The 24,076-nt window shown below is 52.1% G+C and overlaps 10 protein-coding genes across 10 annotated transcripts; 6 read left to right on the top strand and 4 right to left on the bottom strand.

The window, feature by feature from the left end:
- Window positions 1–114: 114 nt before the first annotated feature.
- Window positions 115–1,614, top strand: BGZ61DRAFT_364159 (ankyrin repeat-containing domain protein; the record flags this gene model as incomplete). The annotated part of the gene is made up of 2 exons (XM_046241497.1): window positions 115–804; window positions 1,096–1,614. 2 exons carry the CDS (start codon window positions 115–117, stop codon window positions 1,612–1,614), a joined length of 1,209 nt encoding a protein of 402 aa, XP_046098385.1.
- Window positions 1,615–5,467: 3,853 nt separating this feature from the next.
- BGZ61DRAFT_460835 (S-adenosyl-L-methionine-dependent methyltransferase) lies at window positions 5,468–7,377 on the top strand. Its single transcript, XM_046247066.1, has 8 exons — window positions 5,468–5,585; window positions 5,640–5,677; window positions 5,728–5,770; window positions 5,903–5,947; window positions 6,007–6,164; window positions 6,232–6,288; window positions 6,350–6,704; window positions 6,776–7,377. Exons 1-8 carry the CDS (start codon window positions 5,490–5,492, stop codon window positions 7,004–7,006), a joined length of 1,023 nt encoding a protein of 340 aa, XP_046098386.1. The 5' UTR covers window positions 5,468–5,489; the 3' UTR covers window positions 7,007–7,377.
- A 3,008-nt stretch (window positions 7,378–10,385) lies between these two features.
- BGZ61DRAFT_364468 (amidase signature domain-containing protein) lies at window positions 10,386–11,927 on the bottom strand (the record flags this gene model as incomplete). The annotated part of the gene is given in 4 exon segments (XM_046241523.1): window positions 10,386–10,598; window positions 10,652–11,495; window positions 11,510–11,615; window positions 11,678–11,927. 4 exon segments carry the CDS (start codon window positions 11,925–11,927, stop codon window positions 10,386–10,388), a joined length of 1,413 nt encoding a protein of 470 aa, XP_046098387.1.
- A 2,931-nt stretch (window positions 11,928–14,858) lies between these two features.
- On the bottom strand, window positions 14,859–16,653 carry BGZ61DRAFT_460846 (SCA7, zinc-binding domain-containing protein). Its single transcript, XM_046247067.1, has 6 exons — window positions 16,326–16,653; window positions 16,150–16,272; window positions 15,592–16,094; window positions 15,339–15,502; window positions 15,038–15,279; window positions 14,859–14,955 (listed from the first exon to the last, which is right to left on the bottom strand). The coding sequence occupies exons 1-6, from the start codon at window positions 16,567–16,569 to the stop codon at window positions 14,870–14,872; spliced, it is 1,362 nt and encodes a 453-aa protein (XP_046098388.1). The 5' UTR covers window positions 16,570–16,653; the 3' UTR covers window positions 14,859–14,869.
- Window positions 16,654–16,735: 82 nt separating this feature from the next.
- On the bottom strand, window positions 16,736–17,011 carry BGZ61DRAFT_364173 (uncharacterized protein; the record flags this gene model as incomplete). The annotated part of the gene is made up of 1 exon (XM_046241498.1): window positions 16,736–17,011. A coding segment is annotated over one exon (276 nt), but the record flags the coding sequence as incomplete, so codon positions are not given.
- A 249-nt stretch (window positions 17,012–17,260) lies between these two features.
- BGZ61DRAFT_460851 (uncharacterized protein) lies at window positions 17,261–18,118 on the top strand. The gene has a single exon (XM_046247068.1). It carries the CDS (start codon window positions 17,391–17,393, stop codon window positions 17,907–17,909), a length of 519 nt encoding a protein of 172 aa, XP_046098390.1. The 5' UTR covers window positions 17,261–17,390; the 3' UTR covers window positions 17,910–18,118.
- A 2,265-nt stretch (window positions 18,119–20,383) lies between these two features.
- BGZ61DRAFT_460854 (uncharacterized protein) lies at window positions 20,384–21,692 on the top strand. Its single transcript, XM_046247069.1, has 2 exons — window positions 20,384–20,406; window positions 20,486–21,692. The coding sequence occupies exon 2, from the start codon at window positions 20,513–20,515 to the stop codon at window positions 21,488–21,490; it is 978 nt and encodes a 325-aa protein (XP_046098391.1). The 5' UTR covers window positions 20,384–20,406; window positions 20,486–20,512; the 3' UTR covers window positions 21,491–21,692.
- A 541-nt stretch (window positions 21,693–22,233) lies between these two features.
- Window positions 22,234–22,734, top strand: BGZ61DRAFT_483486 (uncharacterized protein; the record flags this gene model as incomplete). The annotated part of the gene is made up of 1 exon (XM_046249503.1): window positions 22,234–22,734. One exon carries the CDS (start codon window positions 22,234–22,236, stop codon window positions 22,732–22,734), a length of 501 nt encoding a protein of 166 aa, XP_046098392.1.
- A 126-nt stretch (window positions 22,735–22,860) lies between these two features.
- On the top strand, window positions 22,861–23,487 carry BGZ61DRAFT_116940 (uncharacterized protein). The gene has a single exon (XM_046237001.1). The coding sequence runs from the start codon at window positions 22,988–22,990 to the stop codon at window positions 23,438–23,440; it is 453 nt and encodes a 150-aa protein (XP_046098393.1). The 5' UTR covers window positions 22,861–22,987; the 3' UTR covers window positions 23,441–23,487.
- Window positions 23,488–23,535: 48 nt separating this feature from the next.
- BGZ61DRAFT_364382 (uncharacterized protein) lies at window positions 23,536–23,751 on the bottom strand (the record flags this gene model as incomplete). The annotated part of the gene is made up of 1 exon (XM_046241516.1): window positions 23,536–23,751. One exon carries the CDS (start codon window positions 23,749–23,751, stop codon window positions 23,536–23,538), a length of 216 nt encoding a protein of 71 aa, XP_046098394.1.
- Between the last annotated feature and the right edge of the window lie 325 nt (window positions 23,752–24,076).

Genomic DNA, 24,076 nt, shown 5'->3' on the forward strand with positions numbered 1-24,076 from the left:
CGGGAATGGCCAGTCGAGATATGCGACCGCTGCAGCCACTTCGGCTACACATGCTCTGCTCCAACATTGCCATCCCACCCCTTATCGCACAACTTGAGCGACTATGAAAGCGCAATGGAGTTGCTACGTGGTGCCGGCTTTGACATTACTGCCGGCAACTTCGACAACGTTCAAGCGCTTAATTGGGTTATCGAAAATAAGCACAGAGCCTGCGTACGCCCGTTGCTTGAGAATTACACGATCACCCGCGAGATGGCAAAGCACGTTCATAAAGTACTGGCAGAAGCAGCTGCATCCGGGCAGGCCGAAACAGTTCGTCTCCTGCTGGAGGGTGGTGCCAATCCCAATGGCCACGATGCAGAAGATAGCCCAATAGACTGGGCCATCATGATAGGGGACCAGGAAATCGTGCGACTTTTCTTAGACCACGGAGCCGATGTGAAGTCCTCCCGTGGGGTTTCTCGTTTCTCTACGATGCACCTTGCGGTTCCAAGCGGGGACGTTAAAATTGCTCAGTGGCTGATCGACGCGGGAGTATCTTATCAAACCGCCGATGAACAAGGGCGGCTACCACTACATCATGCTGTCGGTTCTGGGCATCTGGACCTTGTCAGATTATTCCTCGATCACGGCTGCAACCCCAACGCAATAGACAATGACGGCTTCACCCCCTTACATACTGCCGCTCAGCAGGATCAAGCCCTGATTGCTGAGTGCTTAATCGAAAAGGGGGCGGATATTGACGCCCGGGAAGCTCTTGGAGGAAGCCCGCTCAAAATTGCTGCTTTTACCAGAAATGTGGAGGTCGTACGTTGCCTTCTCGACAAGGATGCCAGCTTGAACGATGGCTTTGCTCTACCATTATTGCATTCTGCAGTATATCTCACGAGTGAGAAGCTTTTATCCTTCTTTGCAGATCGGCTGTGGTTCACAGAGATGGACGAAGAAGCCCAAGCGAAGTATAAGTATCGGAAGTGCCAAATGGCACATGAAAATACTGTCCGCCTTATATTGGATCGAGAGAAAAGCCTGCTAGTCTCGAAAGATGAGCGCGGCAATTCGTTCCTTCACTTAGCTGCTTCCCGCGGCTACGAGGGTGTTGTTCGGCTAGGTCTTGATGATGGCGCAGACATTCGTACCCCAGGAGAGTCGAGGAAGACTCTTTTGCATTTCGCGGCAGGCAACGGCCACAAGGAAGTCGTCAAGCTTCTACTAGACAGACATGCCGATATCGAAGCTAGAGAGACGGAGTTCAACAGAACAGCACTACAAATGGCTGCTGAAAATGGCCACGAAGAGGTTCTTCAACTCTTATTAGCGTGTGGTGTCAAAACTAGTGCCAGTGGCGGCTTATATGGCACCGCCTTACAGTCTGCTGTTGTAGAGGGCCATAGCAAGGCGGCCCTCGCGCTTCTAGATCATGGGGCCGATGTAAATGGTCGCGGAGGGGTTTACGGCACAGCTCTTCAAGCTGCAGCTTGGAAACATAACGAAGAGCTCCTGAAAATGTTGCTCGATCGTGGAGCAGATGTTGGCATCAGAGGTGGAGAGTACGGTTCTGCATTGGGAGCTGCCAGGGCTGCTCTTCTGGAAGACTGGGGCGGGAGCACGTGATGCATTGGCCGTTGACCACCATCCCTGAGCACTAAATGGGAGGTTCTGTGGTCACCTCAACACTTCTATTGGCGGCAGCTAAGTGCTAACGGATGGTTCAGGCTGTCGGCCGAGTGCACCCTAATTCTAAGCTAATGGCCTTGCGTAGGCACTACTCCGGAACTGTTCTGGGGCTAGGACAGTGAGTATTTAGCTAGTTGATGGATCCGATACGGGCAATTCGATCAGACTGATAGGGATCAATGCATTGTGGAGCCCAAAGACGATGATTATTGTATTGATCTAGGATGCCTCCGGCCCCCTCTTTTCTCGAGAGGGGTTTTTCTAGTCATCTGACCAAGGCTAGGATATCTTTGTATCAGAGGTTTGTGCCGCCACACGAGCGGTCAATCCAACACTAGTCTTAAACCTTTCACCTCGATTTCCGAGGCGTGTAAAAGAGGGTCAATGAGATCCTCTAAGCAACAGTGATGACGTACGAGACGTTGTGGTATCTCCTTCCGGTCTGTAGAAAAGCCCCAGCCAAGCTGGCTGTTTTGTCATTGACTTTTCGAGGTGGAAGGGTAGGCTCTAAACTCTTGAATGATTTCTAAGGGGGCTATCCTGCTCCGAACTGTAGTGCTTTGGTGATTGGAATGTTCTGCGGTCACTTCAACACTACTTCCTATTGACGACAGGTGCTCGTCAAAGTCAGCCATGCAGGTCAGCCACCACACTGATGAGGCTGAGCCTTGGAAGGCTGCGTTGGGTTATGCGTAGGAAACAGTTCTCAGTAATAACGAATTCATTTATCGTTGAAGCGAATGCCCTAGACATAAGTGTGCTTTCGGCCAACAGACGAGCACGCCTGCAAAGACTGAAGCCCCCGGACGCGGATATCTTTCCCCTTCCTACCCATGCTTCATCCTCCGACTTTGAACGTTGGAGCCGAGAGACTGGTTTGGAGGAAGCTTGGCTCGCTCGAAACCTCCAATCAAGGGCGTACTAATACGTGCGCCGTAGAGGGTGCCATATCATAGTACATGCCCCATCGCAACACGTTCATACCGTTTCTATAACTCCTCGTCTTGTGTTGTCGGAGTGAGGTTGAACCTTCTCCCATCCCTAAACGCATTCGGCTTCGGCGCGGGTAAAATATCTTTGCATCTCTGATCTGGGTCATGCTGGGTCGGAGTGGACTCGATGGTGGAAGCATGCTTTTCCGGGGAGCGCGAACGCTTGGCTGGACGCTTGAAGTCTAATGATAGCTCGTCTGCGGAGGTATCCGATTCATGTTGTTGGATTGCGCAGTGATGCTGAGTGCACTTGATAAAAGATGGTTATTATTATTGATGTTCACTTCTTGTAATCTAAGGACCTTTAGGACCTTATATCTTCGAGTGGTCCCTAGTACCCCAGTACCATCCGAGTTCAACTCCAGCGTGGGCTAAACCCAAGTTGGTTTAGCATACTGACCAATGGCGTGACGCGCTCGCGCCCTGCTGGAACCGGACGTGTTTGGATCAGGACGAGCGCGATGATTGGCTGGTAGGCGCGACTTGGGTTTAGCCTACTGACCAATAGCATGACGCGCTTGCGCCTCTGGCTACTATTCGCAGTTGATTACTCGGTGTTCGGACGGCCCCTGAGCGTATGTCTTTCGCCGCTTGGCAGACGGCAATTAATTTTTAGTGTAAACGCGGACACGTTGTTGTGGTCAGAGCCCCACCTTACAATTTAGGTAGCCCGGCTACTTAGGCTACATGACTGACTGAAGCGACGACAAACTCCCGGACCTAAAATCCGCTTTGGCGCACGTTCTAAACAACGCAAAGAGGATTCTTGGTCATTACTATTGCTTACACGTCCTTCAAATGTAACGTCTATGCGCGCTTTCAGACGGCCAAGGTAATGTGCAGATACAGTACGACAGCAAAGTGCATCACACTCCTGCTGTTGGTGCTGGCTTGGGTGCCAGGCAGCAGTGGCACAATGCATTTCCCGCGATGCTGGGGCGAGAAAATACCGCAATCCATTGGTTTCATGAGTCTTGGCTGCAGCCGGTCAGACAAGCCATATGTGGGTTTTCGTATTAGGCTGGAGAGGATTTCGATCAACCAACACCGACAATGCAATGACGTAGTTTTCTCTTTCCGCGGGAAAGGAGATAACGTAGATCACCCAGCCGGGCTCTAAGATCGGCCCGCTCCGCGCCGATCTGGTCGTCCAGGCTGCGCAAAAAGGAAAGCGGGTCCCAATGCGAGCGACGCGCTCCTGCGCCACCCCACAAGTGAGGCAATGAGCCTTGGGCGTGATGTCCATTCGGGTCGCACTCGCTACAATGCCCCGCTGACTCCGTCCTCCTCCAACCACAATTCCCGCGCGGTCTCCACTGCTTATGCATGTTCTTCTAGGCAATAACGTCTTGCTTGTCTCGTTTGAAAGTGACCATCCAAAGCTGAACGCAAGTCCTTCTTAGCTCTCTAGCGTGTGTTCAGCTCTGAATCTGCCTGCGTGTCGAAAGGGCCATTGAGATAGCCCTATGCCCCCGACACAAACTGATCGCCTGCCTGCAATCAGACGCCAAATTGACTGCTTTGCATGCTTATGGCTATGGCTAAGCTGCGCGGGGGCTGGGTAGCGCGTGGAAAGAGAACTTTTTGGCCCAATGGAAGCTCACGAGCTCGCCGGCAACAACAACCCATTGGGCCATCCGGCAGGAAGCAAGCCACTCGCGGAACACATGCGCCAAAAACGCTTTGGCCGTCCGAACATCGCATTTACTTGGGTAGTCACTAGAGACAAGATCGCGGGGAGAAGTGAACGCAGGTAAGGCCAAAGCTCTAACCCTACTTGAAAATTCCAGTGTCGCCCAGAGTGAAGCGGAAATTGAACGAGGATCAGTCATGCTTGTGATCGTAAACACTTATTTGAAAAGCAATTAAGTTGTCTGTATTTCCTGCAAAAGTGTTGCGTACACCTTGTTGCCGCACGATCTACCTCAGCCTGAACCACGCCAACAAAATCGAGGTAAAGAATTGGAAATGGCTACCAGGCCGGCACCACGACGACCGCCAGCTTCCGCACGAACTTGCTTTCCAGCGCACTCTACGAGATAGCGAAAAATCTGGAACTATGTGCATTTGGCTAGATTTTTCTTGCTCTATAATATATCTCACTTTGGCTTGAATTCTAAGAGGTTTTGTCCCCTGAACTCACCTGGGACCCTAACCCCCATATTTCGATATGATTGGCTGTGGCAAACCATCCAGCCAAACCATCCAGCCAAACCATCAAGCCAAATCAGGAAATCGCCGATCTTGATTTGGACATCACATTACCCCGCTATGACTGAGCGGCTAATGATTGGTTGATAGGCTCTGAAGGGCACTAGTCACCCGACTCGCGTGCATGCGCATATACGTGTTCCATTTCCAACCAATTGTTCCCTCCAACACCACTCTTCCAGCAGCAGTTCGAACCCAACCGCAACCTGACCGTTCCCAAAATCTCCTCCCTCTATCAGGCGCCAATCGGGGTGCTCGAGGTATGGGACGCGGCCCACACTCTTCCCTCGTGGCGTTCCGCTTGGTCTCCAAACTCTCTGCGCGACAATTGGAATGGGGCGGGGTAACTAGGGGCGGCTCTTATTCCTATTGGTCTACAACGTTCTTTAAAGGCCGCATCAATGTTGCTTTCATGGATTAGACTCCACCAGATCTGGTCTTGAGCATGGTCTGACTGGCGGCCCGCTGCATGTATACTAGTCAGTAATAGCATGGCCTGATCACAGCTGGCCGAAATTGGAGTGGGGAAAAAGAATAAAAGGGGGAGTTGGCGTTTCGCAGTGGTCCCGGACTTTATTGCTTTTAACTATCAAGAGCAGCCTACAACATATGGCTGAAGAAACCACTCAGGAGCGGGGTCAGGACCCGCAGACTCCAGCGACGCAATTGCAGGGTCTATTAGCTGAGAACCCTTTGCAGGTGGATGTAAGTAATTACTTGGACAAGTAATGTACAGTGATCCTGACGCAGTTTTTCTAGGATGCTTTGCACGATAATGACTCTACCTACAATGCTTCGTGAGTGTTTAGAGCCAATCCTGACCAATCTTACCTGACGGTTTTTCTAGAGATGGATCTACTAGCTATCTGTCATCTCTGAACTCGAGCGTTGTGAACTACAGGTAGGTTATGCACGAACTCGCCGCAATGCCCAGAAACTTTTCTAATTGGTAATTGCATGCTTGATTAGATACGAGGTTAGTGTTGGAGAAGAAGTGCTGCTAGGCACTAACATCGCTATAGAACGGGCGTCGATACCATGCATTTCGCGCGGGCTCCTATCTAGTGGTATTTACCAAAGAGCACCTGTGAAAAAATGCTACAAATAAGCTAACTGTTATTTGCAGCCAAATGACGACGAAGAGCAAGACCGAATGGATTTAGTACATCACATATATAGTCTGGTACTTGCGGGAAAGCTATACCTTGCTCCTATTGGCGACAATCTCCAGCGTGTACTTGACCTTGGTACCGGGACTGGTATCTGGGCAATGGACTTTGCAGAGTGAGATTCTATTGCGGCTGCTGCTTTACATTGACTTCTAACAGACCTCTGATACGTTGGATTCTAGTGAACATCCGTCCGCAGAAGTGCTCGGGACTGATTTAAGCCCAATACAACCTAAATGGTCCGGAGGCTCCTTCCTCTCACTTCTATTATGTTGGATTTTAATAACAGTTGTCATACAGGACGCCGCCCAATTGTACATTTGAAGTTGACGACTTTGAGTCAGAATGGCTATATCGTAAACCATTTGACTTTATACATGCCCGCGAATTAGAAGGATGTATAGCCAACGACGATCAACTATTCCAGCAAGCGTTCCAACACTTGGTCCCTGGTGGATACATTGAGCTGCAGGCTTGTTATGGACGTTTCATGTCTGATGATGACACAGCTGAAAGGGCCGCAAATGCCCAGTTCTGGATAAAGACTATATGCAAGGGCGCGGCGAAGTTTGGCAAACCTTTGGATAATGCACCTCAATGGAAAGAACAATTGAAAGGTGCAGGATTTGTGGATATCCAACAAGAAATTCACAAGGTTAGTAGCTGTCATATTTTCCTACATAAGCTATGTCGCTTTGAAATATAGATACCAATAACGGAGAACAGATACCTATTGGCGAGTGGCCTAAAGATCCAAAACTTAAGGAGATTGGGAGATATCAGTCTGTTCAGGAGCTCAAATTCGTTGACTCTTACACCCCCGGAGTCTTTGGACGCATACTCGGCTGGAGCGAAGAAGAAATACAGGTGTTTGTGGCCAAGGTAAAGAATGACCTCAAGGATCCATCAATTCATCTCTACCTCCCGGTCTATTTTATCTGGGGGAGAAAACCTTGATCGTTGTCCTATACGTACAAGTTTCTGGGACAAGTGGTATCCGTAGACTGCTATGATATAGGATGTTGCAAACCTTCTCGCACTATCTTTAGGCCAGGACTAGTTCCACTTACAATAGAGGACCTCCTCTACTCCCTTGGTGCAGCCATATCGTCGCGAACGCGGCAGCTACTACGGCAGGCTATAGGGGCGACTGTTGCAAAACCCCAAAATCCACCACGCAAGTGTCGAAATGGGCTAGCGGCATGGACATCCCGCCCGGCAGTACATCGCTCCATGTACCTCAGTGCAGATTACCTGGATTGTTTTTCGCATTCAACAGATGCAAATAAAGCGGCGGGGCCACAGCGGACCAGCAAAGCGCATTTTCATTATCGGTCTAGAGACATCATGTTGGAAGAAACTGAGAGTTCCTCGTTAACTTCAGGATCAAGATTAAAGTTTGAAGTCCTACCATTAAGGCCCTCGACCCACACGACCAATATTCTAACACAGCCCATAGGTACTTGCCAGGCTGAGGAACAACGAGAACCCGTCCCGTGGGAACATCTCATCCAGAGGTAGACGAACTTTTGAGGTTTATATCGAAAGGAGCCGATAGTGAGACTTCCCATGTTCTTTGCGGTCACGGAGTCGTAGTAATTCTCTAGAACCAGTTTCTCTCTGTTTGATCGTGCGCAAATTGAGCAGTGCGGTCTGGGTGGACGGCGAACCCGATGAGCGTAACTCTCTTGAATCCCGGCTAGAAGGTCTCAAAGTTGCCCCAAGACCGGAAGAGATCAAGGACGGAGCCGGAAAGTTCCTACTCTGGCTCGGTGGGTGCGAAAGAAGCTCACACTGAACACCAGCAGTCTGGGCGGAAAGGCACCCCTATAATCGTGGTCTGTCTGCATGGAGGTATTATGAATTTTGTCTTGGGCAAATGGCTTTTTTTTTCAGCAGGGAAAACAACTCTAGCCTCTAGAAATGGGCTGGCTCGACTATCCTTCGCAACTTGGATGTGGTTTCCTGTTCGTTCAAGTCCGTCAAGGATAAGGACGCCGTTCTGGTTGAGAACCCGAGAAATGCATCTGATGCAGCCATCCTTGGACAACACTACAGATGTTTGTCGGAAGAACCGAAGCTAGCCTACGAAAATGGCTCCCCTTTGGATCAACAGAGGGAGCATCTGGATTTCATCAAGCGCACGGCGGACGAGGTTAGTGACCTTATGACCCGGCAACCGAATACGATGAGACTGCTCCTGGGCTGGACTGGGGCCATGGACGCGGCGCAAGAGAGATCCCAGTAAAGGTCCGATGTTTGTTTCAAAGCCGGCCTTATCGATGCCTTGCCCTATGATTTCGGTTGACGGGGGTTTACGAAGCTGAGCAGACGTGGGCAGTGATCTTATTGGATTGGAGGCAATTTGGATTGGACTGGAGTGGACAGAAAATGGCTGGATTGGATTTCATGTTGCCCAAAATTTGGATTGGATTGGATTGATTGGCAACAGGCTCCTGGAGCTCCAATGGTCTAACCCGATATGGCCAGATCTAAGCCTAAATTGGTGGTTGTGACGTAGCCTCCCGTCGCACACCACCACGAGACGCGCACCTTCTCTAACACCCAACGCGCAACAGATAGGTCGAGCAAAAACATGGAGGAAACCGCGTCGCTCGCGTCTACAGTTTCAATCGTTGGATTGGCTAATTGATGAAATCCAACTTGCTCGGCAAAAATTTGAACAACTTGCTGACGATGCCCTCCGCAAGCGTGGCCCGAATCAGCAGGATACCCAAAGCGAAGTCGACGACTATAATTGGCTTGCTGCGGCAGCAGAAGTTGCCTGGAAGAAATGCGAGAAGTACTACAACAAGGCTGATGAATCGCCCGCTTACTACGCCGCTATATCGTTGAATCCAACCCTCAAGAACCAGTGGTACCATCAGGTTTGGAATGACAGCGATGATAAGCGTACCTGGATCCAGGCAGCCGTCGGGGCTGTCAAAGAGCTCTGGATTGAGGAATATCGAGGAAAGTTTGCCGGCGGAGCCCCAGTTCGTACTCACGTCTTTAGGGCCCCAGAATTAAAGGAGAAATCGTTCACCTCGGTTCGGAACCACAAGCGGCTTAAACTACGCCAGTCCGACCCTAAATTGAGTCATGAACTACCCTCGGTGGACCACTACAACGAGTTTATCACCACTGACGTTATCGGCCTTAACGATGACGAAGAATTCGATCCCATTCAGTACTGGAATGAGCGCTATCACTCGCAGACAGACCTAGCTCGTATGGCGCTGGACTTGTTGGCCGTGCCTCCCATGTCGGATGAGTGCGAGCGCTTATTTAGCAGTGCCAAGCTCCTCCTTACGGATCGTCGTTCACGACTTCGGATGGACGTAACCGAAGCCAGCGAGTGCCTACGGGCTTGGTATGGACGCCCAGAGCGGAAGGCATTTGATAACTCTAGTATCGGCTTGATAGAAGACGAAGCAAGGGATGAGGCTGGGACCAGTAGGCGGGATTCAGAAGGGGAAGAAGACGGCGGTGGAGATGATGGTTGTGAGGAGTCAAATATATTGGAGAAGAACACTTCTGGTGAGCATAATGGGCTCAGGGTTTAGCTAGTGTCATGGGATCTTGTGTCGCAATTTCTGATGGATCTGGATCGTAGGGATAAAATCTCTTGATTTTTTCTAACGACTGAAAAGAGGTCGATTTTCTTATACATAGGGCCGCCAGGGCCGTTGTGTTGAAGAACTTGCTTTTTGGGAGACATAAGGTAGCTGATACCAACCTCTGACTGGAAGTTCGGACCTCCGGGCAGCGGGTCTGAACAGCGGAAGACCTTCCTTCCGGTTTGATTAAACGTATGACGTTTTGGTCTGTTGGATGTGACATCTTGTTCTACATCATATATCCTCGTGGTTTGTTCAGCGGCTTACTAATCGTCCCAAAAGGGTAAAAATATGATCTGGATCGGTTCTGGATATCCAGGAGGCAGCACGCCTTCACCTCTGGAGTGGATTGGAGCGACCCTCGGATCCAGCTCCAATCCAATCCAATAAGATCACTGGACGTGGGCAATAGTCAATTAAACATCCGGGATTGACGACCTCTGTTCCCCGTTTCCGCCCCAATTTCTGGTGGGCCAACGTAGCTCTCAAGTCTGACCTACATATTGACTCACCCATCCCTGAACAACCTGGACCCAAAGCACAGATCTCCTCTTCCCCTCCGGGGCTGTAGACTGGATGGGGCAGGTGTGACGAGATTGGGCACGGGGCAGTCACCCACGAGCCAAGCTCATCATGATAGAGGGATATCAACAGCGGCGGTCAGATGCGGGTCTCAGAACTTCAGTAACCTCAGCTGTACCAGAAAGGTTGTCTTATCACTTCTCTAAAGCTTCATCTGCGCGGTGGACCTGCCGTCTCCATCCGCCCTCAGACTCGAAGATCTGGCCCACCGCCTTGCCCACTCTCAGCAGTTGTCTGTCTTGGTACCGCGGCACAACCAAGGACAATCCAATCGGCAGGCCTTTTGCGCCCTTGAATCCTGGGACGTTCAGCACGGGGGTATGGAGCGCCTGTCTTCCCGTCAGTTCCTCGCCATCTCCCACCCTTGCATGAACCCCCCGACCGGGGAGGTAGACCTTACCGTCCATATCTTGCAGAACACATAGCTTCCAGTGCTCTCGAGACCGATGGGCGCCTCATCTGGTACGCTCGGTGTGAGAATTGCGGCATAGCGGCTGGCGATTTCATCCATCCGAGGTCGCAGCGCCGCGATCCCGTCAAATGCCTTGAGATAGGCCTTGTGGCTGACGCCATCCGAGTTCTCGACATGGCTGACAAGTGTAGGGTGGAGCTTCTCCTTGCCGACGCGGTGCTCAGGCAGGAAGGTTGTCCCACCCTCCCTGCTGAGCATGATGTCGTACCACTCGGGCAGGCTGGCAAACTCGGGGCCGAGATCGAGCTCCTCAACGATGGCGCAGTTAGCCTGGAGTAGCTCAACGGCGCATTCTAAGGCGGCTATGGTGCCCTCCCCGGCGTGCTCCCAAGCCATGGTCTTGCAAATAGCGAACCGTTCGCCCTCAACGCCGCGAAACCGGCTCTCCTTGTCGTCCTCGACGGCGAACACGCCAGTCAACAGGATGAGGTCGTCGACGCAGCGGGCGAACAAGCCCAGAGTGTCGAAGCTGGGAGCGTAGAGCTTCTGGCCCTCACGGGAGATGGCACCGCACGTTGGCTTGAAGGCGTAAATGCCGTTGAAGGAGCCCGGCCGGATGGTGGAGCCGCCAGTCTGGGTGCCGAGGGCGATCGGGGTCTGGAAGTCGCCCACGGCGGCGGCGGAGCCGGTCGAGGAGCCGCCGGGCGTGCGGGCCAGGTCGTGCGGGTTGCGGGTCTCGGGACCAACTCCAGTGGCTGCGAATTCGGTGGTGGTGGTTTTGCCTGGCGGAAGATGGTGAGCATGAGAAGTGCTTGCAGAGGAAACAGAACACCTCGAAGCTGGGACTCACCGAAAATCAGAGCACCAGCTTGGCGAAGGATCGTGACAGATGCAGCGTCGACTTTGGGGAAGCTCCCACCGTACAAAGGTGAGTTGTGCGCAGTTGGCATATCTATTAAAAGATAAGTATTCGACCATCCTCGGCCATCTATCCTTCCATTCCTCTCGTCATACCTTTCGTGTAGATGACATCTTTGACTGCAATCGGCAAGCCGTGGAGAGGGCCTCTCTCGGCTCGAGGCACCTGATCCAGTGCCATCGCCTGCTGGATCACTCTGTCCTTGTCAAGCGTTACCCAGGCTCGCACATCATCATCGCGCTGCTCGATACGCTCGAGGAGCGACCTGGTGTAGGCCTCGACGGTCAACTCGGCGCTCTGAATCTTGGCCAGGGCAGCGGACGCTGTGAGTTGCCAGGGCTTCATTGCGTCCGAGATAGATCTGCCTTCTGATTCTTGTCGATTGTGTGTGGAGATTCAACTTGGCGACGGCTTCCATAGCCCTGGCGTGGCCTAAATAGTTTTGATTGGGACTTGAATCTACTTGTCCATGGCTAGGTGGACGGGGCGCCGTCTCATGCACCCCTGAGCCCGGCGAGACCGCACGTAATCTTGCCCACAGTGTTTCTTCTATCCCGTGGTGCGTAATTACCTTACCGCAGTCAAGGCACGAAATATGTACGGGAATGCAACCTCAGGGAAAGCGCTTTGTGCCAGCGGGTCATCCTCTGCCGGCCCAGTTGATCTAGTGCTGATTGAGTGCTGACCACCACCCGTCACCTTGCTTGGTGATTCTCTGCTGTCCATCTTTGAACCTAGGCCCCCTAATTACCAACATTTGCACGGTCAGCCAGAATCACGCTCTTTACTTATAAAGATAAGCTCATCGGAGAAGACGCGTTTGAAAGTCCTCTTGTACGACCGGCTCTTGTTACTAGGGTATGGGTCCTTCAATGAGAAGGACCATATCTCTCTCAACTTGATCGGTCTCTTATGCTATGCTTCGAGGCTCATCGCTACCAGAACATCGATGCCAAACCCCGATCCTCACCCACCAGTATGCATGTCTGCGTCTGCTTTTGAGACTGTCAAAGGAAGGTGGAGAAGGCACGTAAACATTTTTGCGACACATGCCTCGAAGAGCACGGGCAGAAGTGGTACCTAGAAGCTTTTCTCGACGAAGAATTCACGTCAAGTAATTGGACAAAACAGACTCGACTTGGCCTAGCTACCAGTCCATGAGGGACATTTAGCTGTTGCCTCTCAACAGAAGGCATGTATGAAATCGTGCGATAAAGAGAACTTCACAAGGATGACCGAACTCACCCAAAATATACGCCACGAAAGACATAACAGCGTGGAGGGCGAGGCGCGGAATGAAGTGGAGCAAGGCAGGTCGGAGGGCTGTGGCAGAAGGTTCTTAGGGCCGCACCAACCTCCTGGGCTGCATGTATACCAGAGCGACCTGTTGACCAGCTGGTGTGAGCCATTCATGACGCTGGATTCATGCTGTGCGGAATGACCGAAAACATGGACAAGGGCCTGATATGTCCCCTGCAGCAACTCATGGCTCAATTGCATCCGATGGCTGCTCAAAAGCCAGTAGAATCCCAGGGATCATCGTTCCTGGAGCAACCAGGGCTGCGTGGTAATTATTCCCAATGGCTCAAGGGCGTCTATATAAAGTGGCGTGCACCCCTGAGTCGATGTCATTTCGCATGTCAGCTGCCAATCTCGCTCCAAGAACAAGCATACTCCGGCCTTTGACTGCCTGCCCTGCGACTACGGAGATGAGACAATGGCAACCTCAAATACTCTAGAGACACCGGCAACACCACGACCTGAGACCAGAGCAGGTGGAAATCAACCTGCTGGTAACGTTGGCACTACCGAGTCGTCGGATCCAACAGGTTGTGAACAATTGATCCTGTTTTCCAACAAACGCTGGCTGAACAGGATCCCAAGCTGCGGGCCAGGGTAACAAAGTGAAGAGCTGGGAGAGAGATCGGGACTTATAGCCAACCGTTCAACGTGACTAGCGGTGTAGAGGCATTGAAGGAGGTTGAAGAACAGATCTATCTATGGAAGACCATCTGAGTCTCGCCGAGTGTCAGGGAAAGACGGCGAGGGCTTGCATGAGAGTGGGCAGTACAGAAAGGCGGAGTTTGCCCATATCCAAGCCTGTGCCTCCTTACACGCAAGTCAACCTCCGCCACCGATGGGATCACCCCTTGGCCAATGACACAAGGCTGAGCGAGATGGGCATGGGGTCCATCATTGGTCATACGGACCTAAACTCTCGCTCCTCCCCTGCAGAACAGAGATGATAACTGGAGTAAAGGTGGGTGGAACCACTGGGTGTCTCCCGAGGGTGAGGAGATGCCCTCGAGCGAATGCTCCCAAACCAAAATCATCCAATCAAGACCAACAGCATTGTGCTTGAGGAAGGGAGAGGTTGAGTTAGTGATAGCTCCAAAGGGCGAAATCCTTGCGCAAGCCCCCTCGTCCTGGTCAAGGTAGACACATTACATAAGCCACCACCAGTATCGGGAAGCCTATCGCTGCTACGCCGTCGGTAGGCAAGCCAGTATGGTGAGGTTGACGTGGAGCCTACATAACAAGGCTTGCGCATGCAGGGGAGCGTGACACGAGCCAGGAACCAGGCTGCGCTGCTGGCGGAGTACACAGTGCACTTCCCCGCGGCGCCAACGCAAGCGAGGATGGAGGACCACTGTCGACCACTGTGGAGCTGGCCGGGCGGTGGAGTTGGATTTGAGATCGGCTCGACCAGTGAAGGACCCTGGCAGACTCGTAGAAATCTTCAAGGTCCACCCACAGTTACTCCGCCTTTTCCAGGCTGTCAGACAATGCCTCGTCAAGACGTGGACAAGAAAATTCATACCTCGTTCGTTCGTCATGCTAGTAGACGAATTGATCGCAGGTGGGTTCACACTTGATGCCAATGGTGTCCGCCAGATGTTGCACAGGATCCCATTCCGGTTTGAGAAGACTTGCGGGTTTCAAGGGGAAGAAGAAGATGACTCGGAGTAGTGATGCGGCTGCTTGTCTATACCTATGTTGCCGTTTTATTTTCTCCTTGAGTTCGTTCCTATGGCACTCTTCTCACCTGTCCTCTGTATTACAATGGATCATCCACCCCGAAATCCAAGCGTCGGCAGGATTTTTGGGAGTGACTCGAGAATCTACGACGTGTTCGACAAACCGGCCAGTGCGGGATCACCACATCATCCCGGGTTCGTGATAATGGAACATGGCTCAGTCGTCCGGAAGCCTCCTGCGTATCATATACATTGGCACTTCTCGCTGTCAGAAGGGGTGAAAATACTCCATTGTGCCATGTTACGCCTCTACCCCCGGCTCGTCACCGACGGCTGTCTTTGTGAAGGTCCCGGCAACCCAAAACTCGACCGCCGTGGGCCCCCGAACCCCACGACTCCCAAGTCTCGCTCTCCGGGCGCATCCTCGCTGTCCAGCAGTCCGGGATGGCCTTCTGGGAGTTTCTGTGCCCCCGTAACCAGAGACTCGGAAGATGTTTGTCCGTCCGCCGTCGGTTGCCATTTGTAGCTGCTCGTGGAGTCTCGCGAGCTGGTACTGGCGCTTGATCGGTGTGAAGAGTGGTTGCGGGATCAGAGGTTGCGGGTTCCATTCGGCCAGGGCGCCAATCACGGCAGCCGTTTCCTCGTCCGAGTCGACAGGCCCGTTGTTGGCGTCGTCTTCGTCTTCTATTGGGTTGGGGCATTTGCATCGAGTGCGGCTTCTGTTGAGGGGGAGGCAGTCACATCGGTCCGGGGAAACAGGCCTGGCCCGGACCGGTACTTACTCTGCTGTTTTGCCTGGTTCTTCTTCTGGTAGGCAGCGCGTAGCATGTCGTATGGTAGAGATCGCCCGGCCACAGCACGCTTCGCACCCATAGAGTGGTTCTTGCACATCAGGGATCTTGCGCATGGCTGTCCGTTTGGTAAAATCACTCCGCATTGGCGCTCGACATCCACAGGCCCTGCGGTCGCATGGTCAGTAAGCAGTCGTACAGTATGTGTCCGGTGAATGTCTTGCCCTTTGGCTTGGGAACCTTGGCCTTGGGTTCGTCCTTCTTCTTCTTGGCCTTGGGCCCCTCGTCTGGATCCCCATCGGCCTTCCTTTTCTTGCCCTTCTTGTCGTCGTCGGGCTTCTTCCCCGCAGCCTTCTTCGCAGTCTTGCTCCCCGTGGGTTTCTTGTCGGCCGAGATGTCATCGTCCCCGTCGCTATCGTCGTCGCCTTTGCCCTCGCCGTTTTCTTCGTCGGCCTTCCATGCCTCCTCTTCCCTCGCTGCCTCCTTGGCCCTTTCCCTGACCTCACGAGCTTCCTTCTTCCGCTGCGCCTTCTCCTTCTTCAGTCGGAGGCACTGCGCAATGTGTGACTTTGCTGCCGTCTTGAGAATGCTCTTGCAGTGCTTGCATTGCTGTAGATCGAGGCTGTCTTCGAGTGGTCGGCCGGTCGCAAACGTTTCGCGGGCGTTGTCGTTGAGCTGGTTCACCACGGGACCTGGTGAGGCTACCGATGCTGACGGCGAACTACCATTTTTCTTCTTGTCCTCTAACCGGTTGGTCAGCGGTAGTCTCACAGGCCGAGACGCGCTATTCGATGATACCTTCGATGACGCTGCCGTCTCTCCAGTTTACAGGCTTGCTGTGCTTTGGCGGTGGTTTTTTTAGCTTGATAGTGCCATTTTTGGAGTCTTTCTTGGATGCGCCTTTGATCGTCTGCTCCTCGTCTGGATTATGAGCTTAGTCCGAGCCCTCAAGCCCCTTGTGTCGATTGAGTTACCTTTGCGAGCGTGTGCATCTGATCCCATCGTGTCGGGCGCGTCGCCGCTGGGAGCCAGTGGATATCGGCGAAAGGGAAGGTGAGGACTCCTTGGATAGGGCTTGTAGTGATGGTAGGGGATAAGTTGATGGCTGCAGGCGGGCGTTGGGAGGTTGCGATAGGGCTTGGTCGAGAGGTAGAGTGGACTATGGCGTAGCCTTACAGATGTGGCTGCGGGTGGAGCACGTGCTGCCGACGCGAACATTTCTCCGAAAGTAGGCCAATCAGAAGCCGGGGCAGCCGTGAGGCCGGTGAACCTATTGGGGCACAGAGGGCGTGCTGAGGTAGGATCAAAAGGGCGCCGTCAGAACCGACGAGCCTACAAGCCTACGACACCACCGTCATTCACCTTGGGCGCCGTCCCAGTCTTGTTAGTATAAAAATGCTCCCTTAAAAAAGAACGGCATCCTGGCCCCCTTCCTAACAGAGCCACTTTTCGTGAGATTCGCTTTGTTCAATTCACTCAACGCTCGTTGGATGAAAGGGTGGTAAACCGGCTGCAAAACGAGGGCCCGGTCGATCATGGCTAGCTGGGAAAGCCAACGGGTAGCGTTATCTAATACGACGCCAACAGGATCGTGGGTTTGGGCGACTGGATCGTCGGATAGTTGGGATTCGACCAGCTGGACTTTCTTAAGGACATCGGTCTAGATATCGGATCTATTAACCTCCTGCAGTAGAGTCAGAATAAGCGCCCCTCAACCCTCCGAATTTTTTTTTTAAATAAATAAATAAAATAAGGCAATGACTATGCGGGCTGAACCACTTTGCTACGGGCGCCGGGTTACGGGGCCGTGTGGCTGAGCCCACCAAATCTGGCAATTGACCCATTCCTTTGGCATACACACTGCCCCTTCCAGTTGATGGCTGGTTTGCGTTCCAGTCTTTACTCTCCAGCCATCAACCAGAAAAACATTTCACGACCATGTTCCTATCGTTGTAGCTGTCCGTGTCCTAATGTAAATTCACTTTCACACTCGTCGGTACAGAGGAGACATCCGCCAGAAACTCACAGCGTCATTTACCATGAGATTACAGGAAACCCCAATCTATGTACACGGCACTGAGAGTAGTGGCAACAGCACTTCCCTTCCCCCTCCACGCAATCGCCAGAAACGCGCATCCCATGACCCATTCGATCCTGAGCTTCACTACGGCGAAGGCGACGATGGTGCCTTATATAACCTTTTTGCGACATGGCCAGAGAACTACTTTAGTAGCCTTCCCAGACCACATGGCAACCGCGGTATTGACGAACCGTGGTGGAAACTGCGGCAGACGCAAATATTCCTAGACGACTGTTTCCGCGGCCGCGGCGAGCGGCGATTATTCGTCTTAGCAATTCCAGACCCTGACAAGCTTGAAAGAGAGCGCCTGCGCGAGCAGTTGAAGTCAGAGGACGCCAGCGGCTACGCGAGAAGCATGGTTCGCTTTAAGTCTGCGTTGAAGTTTGCCCGAGAGCAAGCAAAGTCCGATACCCCACTAGCTCTCGAGTTGGCCAAGCATTGCCAGAGCTTTGGCCCACGGCGAGTAGGAGATCAATGACGACGAGGAGCTGGAGCCTCCGTCGAAATACAAACGCCGAAGCTCCCGTAAACGGACTGCCACTTCGATGCCGGCGGCCGCGTTAAGTTTGGGTAGCAAGGCAAACTGCGAAGATTGTATCAATGTGCGAGTGTAACTAGTTTATAGAAGCGTTTAGGAGGCAATGCAGAGCATCGTCTATAATACTGAAAGAGGCGGGCATTTCGTCATAGGGCTGCTTGTGCAACTGAGGATCATTTAATCGGTTCTAGTTCTGCAACGTCGTTGGTTTTCATAGAGCACAATGGTACAATAAATTTGTAATGAGAAGCTTGATTCCCTTTGGTCATAACCAGACGTCCTAATGGTGTGGCTGACGGACGAGTTAGCCACACGGCCCCCGTAACGCGGCCCCCGTACCACAGTGGTTCGGCCCGCATAGTCATTGCCAAAAAAAAAGAACCCGGTACACTTTGACTATAATACACTTTTCTACGGAGGGCCCTTTCAAAAGTCTTTTCCAAGCGCTAAATGCGCCACATCTCTCAATCCTTGTTAGTTACCTAAGGTACAAGGTGTAGAATCCAGCCACAATGAGTTAGCTGCTACATCCACTATAGTTTTAGGGGTGCTAGGGGAATTAGAATGTAATACAGTGAGGATAGGCTGCTGTAAAATTAGCAGCCTTTAGCGGATAAGGCACTATAGAAAGTACTCGATGTACTTAACCAAGCCACAGTCGTCGGATTTCCTTTTTCAAACTAGCGCTTGGAAAAGACTTTTGAAAGGGCCCTCCGTACTGAGTCAGTGGTTGAGTGCAAGGCCTGCTGCTCCTTACCGTCTCGTTCTTTGGCGACCTGGGCTTCAACACGTTCATCCTCTGCCTTGCTCCAACCTAGACACGACATCATCTCTTCCCTCGTCCATTCTCTTGACCCCGTTGAAGGGATGCAGCGCCTGGACATCTGCTTGTAGTCCGGACACCACTCATAACTCTGCTTGTCATACCTGAGTGGAAGCCCCATGCGGCTGCTCGAAGCCGAAGAAGGATCCACGGGTTGCCTGGGAATACAACGGGGCTGATATACTGTGCGACACTGTGCGGGAGCATGTAGTATGCGCATGGAATTGGCACTGGGCGTACAGCCCAGTGTGAATCACGACGCTGCTGTACTCATCCTCTTAGGGGCATATAAATGCACAGCGCTGGATGAAAATGCCCTGCAAGCTGCTCTAGACCCCGGCGATACATCGTGCATTGATTGCACATAGAGTTCATCGGTAACACAGACGGGGATAATGTCGATCGTACTCATCGAGGGGGTGGTCTTGGCCAGCGCGCCGTGGCGTCCGCGGCCGACCAGGACGGCTACGCGCTTCGTAGTTTTTCTGTCACCGTTCGACGCGTGATCCATGTTCGGCATTTGCACGTTACTGTCATGCACACAAAGTAGCTTCTATTCCATTGTGCTCATCCCAGCCCAGCATGCATGACAATGCTCGTAGCAAGTACACCTTCATGGTTGTGTGCGTACATCGGCACCTGACTACGGGTTGGCGAGTCGATGCCATTAGAGTTTTGGTGTTGATGCGACGCCCTAGCAATGTCCTCAACTTGAAGAAATTGCGATGAGACTGTATCTGACAAAAGCAGCATGGTCCAGCGCATTGCTTTTGCTGGCCCGCCTGGTCTTGCATTCAATTGGCTTCTTTCCGGTGACAGTCACGTTCATGACCGTTGCCAGTCAAAATCCGCTATGAGTCACAAGCCTTGTCTGGCTAAACCCGCATCCGTCCAATCCATGGTGTGTCTTCGAGTAAGAGAGAAGACAGTGGATTAAGCGAATGGCGGCAAGATCGCCCACCGCAAGGAGGAACGATACCGGAATTTAGGGGTTAATTAAACAGGGAGCTGGTCATACCAGTCAGCAGTAAGCTCAATTAAGCAAAGCAAGAATCAGGGATTGGTCGGGACTACGAAGAGTTAATGTTGGGTTGCCCTGGTCAGGGGCTGGGAACACGACGCCCAACATGGCGCAAGAAATGTCAACATAACTTCTGTCTCGTCCATTTTCATTCGTTTTTCGCGTCCATTGGACCAGTCATTCCGGATCTCGCATACACATCCCCTCGTCATCAGTTGCCATCCCCCAATGACAGGCACTTTGACAAAAATTTTCTCTCATGGAAAGCTCGCAACGTTGTCTGCCACAGGCCAGGGTAGACGGGATCATCGCCAATTCGGACCTACGCTCCATCGACATTGATCATTGTCATCTTGAGCCATCCGTACGCCATGGCCAGACTTTTGGAACTTCCTGAGGACGTGATCCACTCGGTAGCTGAGCTTCTTCCCATCGACGATTTTTTCTCATTGCGGCTGTCCTGTCGGAGGTTGAACGCAATGTCCCTTGACGCCTTCATACGACACTCTTTTCAGACTCGTTATGTGATGCTTGAAGAACAAAGCCTGCAGACTCTTATTTCCATTTCGCAGCATGAAACCTTTGGGCCTGCTGTACGTGCGCTAGGATTTTGCACTGAGCATCTTATGGAGATGGATGACGAGCAAAGTAGTGATTTTTTTGCTTTTCTAGAGGCAGGTTGGGGGCGTGGATATCCGTATGGAGACGAGTTCGAAGACGAGTTTGAAGACGAAAGCGATGAGGACCTTGAGCTGGGGGAAGACGACACAGGATTTTTACGACCGCGTGTATCGTGAACGGCTCGACGACCAGAAAACACTCCTCCTTGGGCACGACATCATTTACCTTGCGCAAGCAATGACGGGTCTGCCCAACTGCAAGACGCTCATTCTCACCGATGCCCGGATCCCTTGGGGGGCCAGTCGGCTGAAAAGAGAGGTTGGCAGCGAGCTGGCAAGGGGTTTTCATCCTGACTATGTTGAGGATGAACAGTTTGTGCAGCGTATACTGCAAATCATGCTTAGCGCAGTGGCCAAAAGCGAACTGCCTGTTGAGAAACTTGACTTCTACCTAGGTCATGTGGATGAGCCAAAAAGCGTTAACCCCATCAGCCTCCAACTACTTGACTGGCCAATTTACGTCTCGCCGACTGGTTGGACGCTCACCAGCCTGACTTCCCTACGACTGCTTATTTCTCCATTCTATAAGAACAACCGTGCTTATGGCTGGGAGAAGAGAGCCATGGGATTTTTTGACCTCTTCCCTCAGCTGTCGCACTTCACGTTAGCATTTGATGACGACTTCGACAATCACACAGTATTTCCAATCTTTTCGGAACTGTTGAAAATACCACAATTGAGGGTAATGGAGCTAGCCCGGTTCGAAGCCACCGCTGCCGAATTGACAAAAATGCTTTTACGGCATCAGTCGACGCTTGAGGAGATAACACTGCGGGAAGTGAAGATGAACGAGGCTGGGAGCTGGACTTCTGTATTGAGCACCGTCAGGGATATGCCTCAATTCCACAGCTTTACCATGGAGAAATGTTTGATCGGAGATTCGTTCTTTGCGGACGTGTCGGATGAGATAGATGAGGTAGTCTCCATCAAGGACAGGGAAAGGATTGAAGAGCTTGCGGCCCAGATAGAAATTGCAGCTGAGATGACTGCTAAGTGAAGGCTGGATCTTGGAATTTGGATGTCAGTTTGATGTATCACACCGTTCAGCAGCGCCAAGGTTGTGTGGCTTAACACACAGAAAAAGTGGGACACTGCCCGGCTAGCAAAACTCTTATACGAAATCCGTTCACTACAGCACCATACTTCCACTAAAACGTAGCTAGGCTTGGAACAAAAGAGTGACAAAACTATTCACCATCCCTCGCATCTACTTTATTGAATCTCAAAACATCATGAATACATCATTAATTCTGTACTGCGGTGTTATGCTTGCAAGTTGTCAATCTCGTCGTCACTTTTGTAGCCGGTGGGCCAATCAGATTTTTCGTGGTCGGGTCTAAACCATGATTTGATAGTTGAGCTAATCCTATTTGATCGATACCACTCCCAGGGCACGGGCACGCCTTCAGGACTCGAGTTTCAACATCTTGAAGGCTGTCTCTAGAAAGAAACAAGCCGCCATGCGCCACCCCAGTATCTAGGGATCAGATATCCGGGGAAGAAACCCGAAAAAAATTCTGTTGGTTCGTCTGGCGTCGAACAGTATCACCCGGCTAGTTCAAATTCGGATTTCAGGGATTGCGGATGAGCGCGACGCATGATTCTGGTACAGAGTGCATAATTGATAGGCCGGACTGCCATTAGCTGAGCGGGTGACCCCGCATAAACTGATCCTCAGCAATTTCCCCCCATCTCCCTTCGGCTTCAGACAAGGCTGCGTTCCGCTTCTCATAATATAATATGTCGCCATCCGACAATGATGTGGTCTATCTAGGCACAATAGCCCGTCGGGATGGGTCTCCTGCGTCTGCTTGTCCCACGACTACGGCCGCCGACCGAACCGACTACCATACCCGCCGAGCAAAACCTCTACGTGTGTCGGACAGTCGCAGCCCCCGCCGCCCCCGCCGCCCCCGCCACCCCCGCCACCACGACGAACCGATTATCCCCTTCGAGATTAGAAAAAAATATGTTGCCTTAGGTTGGGTACGGAACTGGAGTGATCTAACTACCCGGCCAGTCGTGTTTGGCTTCTTTGATGGAGCTGGTCGCCTCTGTCGCCGGAGGGGACATAAAGGACCCGATTCGTCAATAGACGGCCCCTCAAATGTGGCCATTGATCACGACGAAGTTGAATACAAACCGCGCTTTCAGGGAATGTCGAAGACACAAATTCGAGACGAGCTGTCGCGACATTTGATCAAGAAGGCTGGACGAAGTTTGGGACCTGGCGAAATATGAGTAGGCCGTCGTATCCGTCTCGAGACGGAATGAACCTAAAAATGCTGGTGCGTGAGAGGAATGGCCAGTACCGGATTCTCATGGCGCCGAATTGCACTGCTCTCCTGCTTTGGCAAGGTATCCATCTAGGTACCATTCGTTGAGAAGTCCTCAATCACAATCTTGCTCAAAAAGCCCGTGCAACTCGCAGAATAGCCCAGCTGTTGTGAATGGCATTTTGACATGATGTCTGCTGGGAGGTGCGCGCAAGTAAATGGTACGCTTCATTCGTCTTAAACCATCAATATGCTTGCCGCCGTCATCTCTGGAACGCCGCCACGGTCGCCGGGAGAAACTACGCAATGGACACAATGAGCAAGGAGATAGCGAGAGTGCGCGTTGCAAACGAGTGGGCAACGCCACCTTGGCTCGTCTTGCGACCGTTTCGGATCAGACTGAGAACACTGCAGATTCTGTCGCGGCAGCAGCAGCGTCTGCCATTCACATTGGAATATACGTGCGCAATGCCATACATGCTCACGATCGAAAGCGTCAAGACTACCTTATCAAGGACTTCTACCGGCACCGACGAGAAGTGGGAAGGTACTGCCGTCGACATCGTTGTCGACTTACTCTGTCGTGCATATGTGACAGTCGGAGTAGCTGCCAACAAAACTGTTCCGTGTCTAGAGGTAAAAACGTGAATTCCGGGCCCGGGATGCGTTAGATAGCCGGAGTTTGTCGTGGGTTCAATAAATCCTCGGATGCTGGTCAAGCTAGAGGTCAGGCGGTGTCCAGAAAAGTGCAGCCTCGGGTCGACACTCAGTGCCCGTACCTTTCACACCAGAGGTTGCAGACGGTCTCACGCCAATCGGTGCCGTATTCGCTCTCCCAGAGGCCGGCAATCTCACTTGTAACTTCGTTGCTCACATCGCTCCACCCTACCCATTTGGTCTCGTCGTCGTGTCTCGCGAGTGTTGTGATGTCGAAGCAGTGCCCTGCCCATACTCCCTTCGAGATATTGGTCGTGCCACTCATACTTACAGATGAGGATGTTGACCAGCAGATGCGTGACATGACGATTTCGCCAAAGCCAAAACGTCAATGTTGGGACCATGGATGAATTCCGGCTTCAGGGCAATGGCTTCCGAGCGGACAAACTCCTTTGTCGTCAAGTTTCGAAGAATCCATGGTAGGTCTTCGAGGAAGTAGGTCTCCTCATTAACCAGCATCTCCGAACGTGTCGAAGCAAATGCAGCGTCCTTGCAGATATCCAGCATCGAGAAGTGGTCAACTAAACCCAACGACTTGTTGAAGGCGTTGTATGCCCAAGAACATCATGATATCTCATCGTCAAACAAGC

The sequence above is a fragment of the Ilyonectria robusta genome, assembly GCF_021365365.1.
Source record: "Ilyonectria robusta strain PMI_751 chromosome Unknown BGZ61scaffold_25, whole genome shotgun sequence".
Taxonomy (NCBI): Eukaryota; Fungi; Ascomycota; class Sordariomycetes; order Hypocreales; family Nectriaceae; genus Ilyonectria; species Ilyonectria robusta.

Bases quoted from the DNA above. Each gene is read 5' to 3' on its own strand.
- BGZ61DRAFT_460835 (XM_046247066.1), top strand. From the start codon at position 5,490: ATGGCTGAAGAAACCACTCAGGAGCGGGGTCAGGACCCGCAGACTCCA. The intron at 5,771-5,902 runs GTGAACTACAGG...ACATCGCTATAG, and splicing joins CATCTCTGAACTCGAGCGTT to AACGGGCGTCGATACCATGC. The intron at 6,705-6,775 runs GTTAGTAGCTGT...AACGGAGAACAG, and splicing joins TCCAACAAGAAATTCACAAG to ATACCTATTGGCGAGTGGCC.
- BGZ61DRAFT_460846 (XM_046247067.1), bottom strand. From the start codon at position 16,569: ATGTTCGCGTCGGCAGCACGTGCTCCACCCGCAGCCACATCTGTAAGG. The intron at 15,503-15,591 runs GTTCCCAAGCCA...GTGGATGTCGAG, and splicing joins AGGACGAACCCAAGGCCAAG to CGCCAATGCGGAGTGATTTT. The intron at 14,956-15,037 runs GTTACGGGGGCA...GAGACTTGGGAG, and splicing joins AAACATCTTCCGAGTCTCTG to TCGTGGGGTTCGGGGGCCCA.
- BGZ61DRAFT_460851 (XM_046247068.1), top strand. From the start codon at position 17,391: ATGAGATTACAGGAAACCCCAATCTATGTACACGGCACTGAGAGTAGT.
- BGZ61DRAFT_460854 (XM_046247069.1), top strand. From the start codon at position 20,513: ATGGAGACGAGTTCGAAGACGAGTTTGAAGACGAAAGCGATGAGGACC.
- BGZ61DRAFT_116940 (XM_046237001.1), top strand. From the start codon at position 22,988: ATGGTACGCTTCATTCGTCTTAAACCATCAATATGCTTGCCGCCGTCA.